At 29.4% G+C, this 6,847-nt stretch overlaps 1 protein-coding gene across 3 annotated transcripts; it reads right to left on the bottom strand.

Moving 5' to 3' along the window:
* Positions 1 to 574: 574 nt before the first annotated feature.
* Positions 575 to 5,239, bottom strand: LOC103487513 (putative lipid phosphate phosphatase 3, chloroplastic). Of its 3 annotated transcripts, none has more exons than XM_008445852.3 (7): positions 4,840 to 5,239; positions 3,416 to 3,503; positions 3,220 to 3,329; positions 2,638 to 2,728; positions 1,807 to 1,998; positions 1,161 to 1,220; positions 575 to 1,087 (listed from the first exon to the last, which is right to left on the bottom strand). In XM_008445852.3, the coding sequence occupies exons 1-7, from the start codon at positions 5,071 to 5,073 to the stop codon at positions 921 to 923; spliced, it is 942 nt and encodes a 313-aa protein (XP_008444074.2). In that variant the 5' UTR covers positions 5,074 to 5,239; the 3' UTR covers positions 575 to 920. The 3 variants fall into 3 exon arrangements, with proteins under 3 accessions (XP_008444074.2, XP_016899846.2, XP_016899845.2); XM_017044357.2 differs by having other exon boundaries at positions 3,416 to 3,493; positions 4,840 to 5,019; XM_017044356.2 differs by lacking the exon at positions 1,807 to 1,998 and having other exon boundaries at positions 4,840 to 5,221.
* Positions 5,240 to 6,847: the final 1,608 nt, after the last annotated feature.

Genomic DNA, 6,847 nt, shown 5'->3' with positions numbered 1-6,847 from the left:
TTTTCTCTCACCAAAATCTACAATAAACATATATATTTATTTAAACCATCATTCTCTCTTGTAAATAAATATATATCTTTTTCGTCCAATCAAATCAACCATCTCTTTCCTCATGGATTATCTTCTTTTCCAAACAAATATAATTATATTCCATAATATAATTAACTTCACTTTTCCAAATTATTAATTAAATAAATATATCCATATATATATACTCAATTAAATCCAAGTCCACCAAAAGTAACTTTTCCCTCCAACATCTCAAATTAACTTAAATTCTCAATTAATTTAATCAATCAAATCTTTTCCAATAAATCACTTATAACTTCTAACATGAATTATCTTAACCCAACCATAGCAACTCCACTCCATAATCAAGATTTAACTTTCAATAATTAATTATCTTCTACAATAATCAATTATTATTTATCTTTCTCCAAAATACAATTATCTTTTCCTTAAATAATTATATTTCAACAAATATAATTATCTTTTCCTTTAACATAATAATTATATATATATTTCCACATATACATATAATTATTAAATCTCCAACAAACTTTCCACCCCACAATTTAATTAAATAACATCCATAATTATTTAATTAAATTCAACTTCAACAACACTAAAAATCCACAACTTTACTTAATTCTCTTAACCTACCATTTAATAAAAACTCAACAAACACCACGTGTCAAAACCTCTAATTAATTAAATATTCATCCAAGAAATATTTAATTAATTTTAATTCTCACTTAAATCAAATAATTCTCATTAAATGGATTCAAAATAACGCCCAATAAATTAAATCTAGATAAACAAAATTAAGATAACTGACTCCAAAATTATCTAAATTTTTGGGGCGTTACAGATTTAGTGTTCACATCTTGAGAAAATGAGTGCCTTTTCACTTTTGTTTGTCACAGCCCTCTACTTTCGAGGGGAGCAGGGGCTTCGATATCCATCGGCCTGCCCACAGGCGCAATCGCTGGAATGTCACTTGGTTGGACAATGGTTCTAGATTGCACCGGAATGTCGCTTGTTTGGACAATGGTTCTAGATTGCACTGGAGTCGGAACGAAATCATCTACATGAAACCAAAGAAATCATTCTAAAAAAATCTTCTAGAAATTAAAGAAGATTAAAATGGTTTATTTTACCTCTATGATAATGTGGGGATGGAAAGAACTGCAAATAAACCAGTTTAGCCACTAAAAGACCTGCAAAATCAATGGTTCTTGATAAAGGAAAGAGAACCAATATTTTGTATTGGATTAATCAGTGTTAATTTCTTAATCTGACAGATCTATATAAACCCAACCCAATCTATGAACATCCCTTGAACAACAATGAACAAGAACATGATCTTGATATTCAGCCACCTATACATATTATTTGATTCGACCTACGACCTAACACTAATGCAAGGTTGTTTCTGTACTCGAAAATTCTTGTCGTTATAAATGATAGTTTATTTTCTTCTAAATCTTTCTTGACCATACTTTTATATACCTAGGAATTCCTTTGATTTGAATGTAATCATATTCATCCATACCCATCTTCTAAACTCGGGGATAAACTCGAAAGGTTACAGGAATCCACCAAATTTTATCCTTAGCTCTTTTGTAATTTGGGGTAGACCATCTAGTAAAATAGTACAATACATGAATGTCTAAACACCACAATAGAGTTTACCAAGATATTAACAAAGATTTAAATGTTGATAAATGTGATAATTAGTTAACTTTCATCTCTGCCTTTAAAGTAAAGGAAAAAAGGGTAAGGAATATATCAAGAATAAATTACCCATGAGAGAACCAAAAAAAACATCTTGGGGATGATGCATATAGTCATTCACCATAAAGATCCCAACAATATAAGCAATCAACAAAGGGAGGAGAACCAAAAGCAATTTTGCGACATGGCCTCCTCCATGCTCAAATACTTTTAGCTTGCCTGATAAGTATAATGAGAGAAAACCAAGACCAGCAAATGACCCTGAAAAAGAAAATTCTTTCTTTTCTTACAAAAGATCAACAAATTTTATTTTTTTAATTCACTATAACTATTTGAAGTCTTTCTGTTACCTGTGTTTATAACTACATGTTTTTTTGTTATCAGATAAAAACGTTGTTTCTTCTCAAAACCAACAAATTTTGAGAGAAGTAATTTGTATATCTTAATAAGATTAAGAGGTTTCTCCATCTTTTCAATAGAAGATCATCAATATGGCCTTCCAAAATGGTGCATCTTTCTTGTTCATAATTCTTGGAAATGATCTTCGTTTGACACTAGATAAAGGTGATTCCATCTAATTAAAAACCAATTGACGACGTAACAAGTCCTATATGTATCTAATTAAGATTACTAAGGTATCTTTTCACACACACACATATTTAAATAATACACTGCAAAGAATTCGAATATGACCCAAGGAATGGCGAACTAAAAATGCACCGTTTTGCAGGATGTTTAAGATAAAAGAATGGAGAAACCTCACAATCTTTAAAAGCTGCCCAGACTACTCCATCTCAATTTAATTTTATGATGGTCCATCTCTAACCTTTTCATGACTATCTTTCAGGAGCTTAAAGGAAGAAAAAAAAGGAATAAAAAACAAGTAGTGTTATTGCCTACATGAAGCATGACCACTGGGAAAACTCTTGTATCCATCCAACACGAAACTTTTCTTCCCATGACAAACGACATTTCCCAATCGATCGTAAACCTAAGGAAATTAATAATATAATTAATAACATTAAAATGTAATGGTTAAATCTCATGGGGAAATTAATAACATTAAATTATATGATTAAATCTCATGGGGTGAGAATATGAGCAGATATATAAGATATGGCTATTGCAATAGATCTCGATTTAAATCTAGGTAGAAATCTTAACCCACATAGCCAGGCTAAATTAAAACTTTAGTGTGTGGGAGGACTCAGTTTGTTATATATAGTAGTCTATGTTCGTATGAGGTGCAAAAAACTATTTTTTAGTCTGAGTAAGCATTAAACACTATAGCAAAGATAGGTAGGAAAATAGTAAATATGTAACCAAGAGATTTAGTATTACAACATATAGATAATGGTAGATTATAAATAGTTGTGAACACCACTAGTATGTGTAAAGCCTTAAACATGGAGCCACCAACTTCAAGTCACAAAGGCATCAAAATAACTATTAGGTCATTTGTAAACCAAAGCTTATACTTACTTCGTTTCCATCGGGAAAGCAACGCCAAAAGAAATCTGGCCTTGGCCAACCAACTGCATTCTTAGTTGTTTCAGTTAGAACCCCTGTTACTAGAACAGAGAAGAGAATACCTATATATTTTCAAAAGAAAAAACTAAATTAAAACAAAACGGCTGTATATAAACAAAATAAATCATTAAATTTGAGGCATAATCACCTAAAATGGCATCATGAAGATCGTAGGCATCTCTCCTTCGCATATACACCAACACAAAGATTCCAATTGGCAACACAACTGCATACAACTAACACACACCATGAAATACACAAATTATCAGCCCTCTCCTTTCTTTTTTTTCCTCATGTCATCTATCTATAAAAAGACTTTGTTTTTTGTTAACTTCTCTGAATACAAGTGTCCTTGTCATAAAAGCAAGGACTCGAGAGTTCGAGCCATGGATAAGTTAAGACATCTTTTTTAATCTACAGTAACATGTGAAATAAATGTCATTTTATTCAAGAAGAAAATTCTAAGGTCAATAAACTTTTATATAAACACTTAAATAATTGGTTTGATGACTTTCTGCTATAAAAGTTTATTACATCTTTTTTTGGGGGGGAACATATACATTTTTGTCACTATGTTTTAAAATGTTACAATTTTAAGTTCTTAAATTTAGAGTTCGGTTTCAATAGGTTTTAAGAAGTTAAAATGTTATATTTCAAATACATTACGCTGAATTCTCATTTCTTGTTTTCAGTGACGTTATAGAAAGATTAAGTAATTTTAAACTAGTTTATTATGTTTCATTATTTTTCATCAATATTCAAATTAATTAAGTTCCAATTCTCGCTTCATTAGATTAATTAATCGACATTGAAAGTAAATATTGACTAAAAAAAAACTTGGTAAAAGTGCAAATCTTGATCAAACCTAGTAAAAATCAAAACAAAACTTAAATTTCAAGTAAAATTATTGTAACATTTTGAAACGTAAAATTGATTCCTGTATAAAGTTTTTGAAATATTATGTTTTGGGATATTCAACTTTTGTTTCAATTTGGTTCTCAGGTCTATAAAGATCTTAACTCGACCTTTAACTCGACTTTTCACTCCTTTTTTTGTGTTAAATGTAAAACTGATTAATTTTAAAGAATTATTACTTACAAGGTTTCACTGTTTTTTTTTTTCTTTTTTTTTTATCAATATTCAAATTCATTTAATTTAAAATTTCACTTTGTTGAATTAATTTAACACAAAATGTTATTTAATAATTTTATCTAAAAGAAGAAGGTAAAGTGAAAATCATGATCAAATTAAGCTTGGGTTAAATCAAAACAAGACTTAAATTTGAAGGTAAAGTCGGAACATTCCAACAGACCGAAGGACAAAAAAGAGAGTGGTTTTCTTTTACATATATATTGTATGTTTATTGAGTTTACTCAGACTGCAAACGTCGAAGTGTTCAATTGATGCTCAATTAAGTAATATAATTGTTGAACTCGAATTAAGATGATGATTAATGTATGCTTTAATTCACTAAATGTATACTGAAATTAATTAAGCATCAAGTTAATAGCTGAATTTATAGGTGAGAATACTAAGAATTAAAAAAGAAAAGAAAAGGAGTAGGTGACTTACAGGAACAGTCCAAAAGGGAACAGTGACTGTGATCAAAGGGCATTTGAGATGGGTGATCATATCACTCCCCACAAAACGCTGAAATGGGTGAATTAAGTATATCCCAAAATACATGAACATGAGAACCAACACCATTAACCAATCCATCCGCCGCCTTCTCCTTGGTGAGGTAGGGGCGGCCACGGCGGCATCTCCGGAGGCATCATTCCGGCAACTCCGGTCAGGTTCCCTCATGAAAAGATAAGAAGAAGAAAAGGGTAGAGGAAGTGAAGCGTAAAAGAAAAAAGAGAATGAAAAGGGAGGCGGTGGTGATAGGTATTGAGAGTTTGTAAAAAAAAAAGTGACAAATAGTGAAGTATGTGTCACACGTGTCAAAGGACTGAATGCCAGATTGCAGCTGTCCAGTTAAATGATTGAAAACAGGAAGAGAATGGAGTGTGTGAATAAAAGCTTATTTTGCCGACACAGATATGGATTTGATATTAATTCCACGGCTAGTTTATAACCAAAAATACCAAGTTGGGCGGCTGAGCTAGTTAAACTTTGTGTGTTTTAATCTAATTGCATTTAGGTCATTATAATTGTGAATTCCATATTAATGGAATAATCGTAAAGACATTATAAATAAATATTGCATAAGATAATATTTTTTAAAATATTCTAAGAGAAAAATTGTTATCGTTGACTTTACAATCCCGTCCTTGATTTTCTACTCTTTTTTGCAATGGTATGAAAAATGGTATACAAACTTCAATTTTCAATAAACTAAATTTAATGCTATGAAGATTTCATAGCAACAAAGTTTGTTTTATATATATATATATATATACCGGTACTAAACACGTGCATGACACTTAAAATATAAATTTTTGTTAGTAACATTTCAAAGTACGATAATAGATATGAAAATAAATACATTCTAATATAATATGATAAACAAAAAACAAATTATTGATTAAAGGAAAAAATTTTATGTAACTAAATCAAATAAATATCGTTCTTATTTACACACCTATAAAAAAACATCATAAAATATAATAGAAATTCGAAGAGTCGCAAGTAGAATATAACAATAAAGAAAGGTTTAGTTTAATAATAATATAATAATAGGAGCACGAAAAAGAAAAGCAAATATTGTCTCTCTAAATATCTAAATTTACATGTGACGACTTAACACTTTGATCTTCATTCATGTACATGAGGAAGAGACTTAAAGATACCAATAATTTTAGTAGTTGATCTTTCCACGAATTTTGGTGGAAAAAAATAATTTTCCCAACTTTTTTTGCATGCATAGTTGATTGCTTCTTCTTCAATTAGTGGCTCACCAACTAACGTTTGATAGCAAACCTTTTTTTTTAGTTATTGAGTTGATGGACACATATACTGAATTACGCTATGCTCGACCCCACCTTTTGTTTTTTCTTTCCAACCCTTCCATATTTCTAAAATCGAACTGCCAAAAATATTGTTGTAATGCTCCAAAATAAGGTAATTTTTAATCTTAATTATCTTAAGTTTAATTTTATCCATGTTGAAATTATTTAATGCGGTATTTGAGTTAATTGTTGAAATTGTTTGATTATATAGGATGTAGGATTAATTAAATATTTTGGAAAAATATTTGGTTAGTTTAAGAGATTTGGAATTTCCGTGTCAGGAAAGATTTGATTTAAGTGGAATGTGATTGGTTGATTTAAATTGGTGAGATTATATGTAGTTATATATGATTATATAATTAATTAAATTATGAAGTTAAGATAATTATATTATGAAGATAATATAATTATGTAAGGATATATATATTATTTTTGGGATGATAAAAGCGGATGTGGTTAATGAGAGAGAAATATTTGATATTATGTTTGGGAGAAGAGAAAAAGAAGATAAAAAAAAAGATGGGATTGGTATTAAATGAAGAGAGAGAAAAGTTGAGAATTTGTTTTGGGAAAAGAATAAGGAAAAAGAAAAGAAAAAAATAATTATTATATTATTATTACTTTTCCTT

The sequence above is a fragment of the Cucumis melo genome, chromosome 7, assembly GCF_025177605.1.
Source record: "Cucumis melo cultivar AY chromosome 7, USDA_Cmelo_AY_1.0, whole genome shotgun sequence".
NCBI lineage: Eukaryota > Viridiplantae > Streptophyta > Magnoliopsida > Cucurbitales > Cucurbitaceae > Cucumis > Cucumis melo.
Note: the sequence above shows the minus strand (reverse complement) of the source record. Positions and strands in the feature narration are given on the sequence as shown.

Coding starts and splice junctions, on each gene's coding strand:
- LOC103487513 (XM_008445852.3), bottom strand. CDS start 5,073: ATGAGGGAACCTGACCGGAGTTGCCGGAATGATGCCTCCGGAGATGCC. Junction 3,330..3,415: donor TCTTCATGATGCCATTTTAG/GTGATTATGCCT, acceptor GAAAATATATAG/GTATTCTCTTCTCTGTTCTA. Junction 1,221..1,806: donor TTTTTTTGGTTCTCTCATGG/GTAATTTATTCT, acceptor TTGATTTTGCAG/GTCTTTTAGTGGCTAAACTG.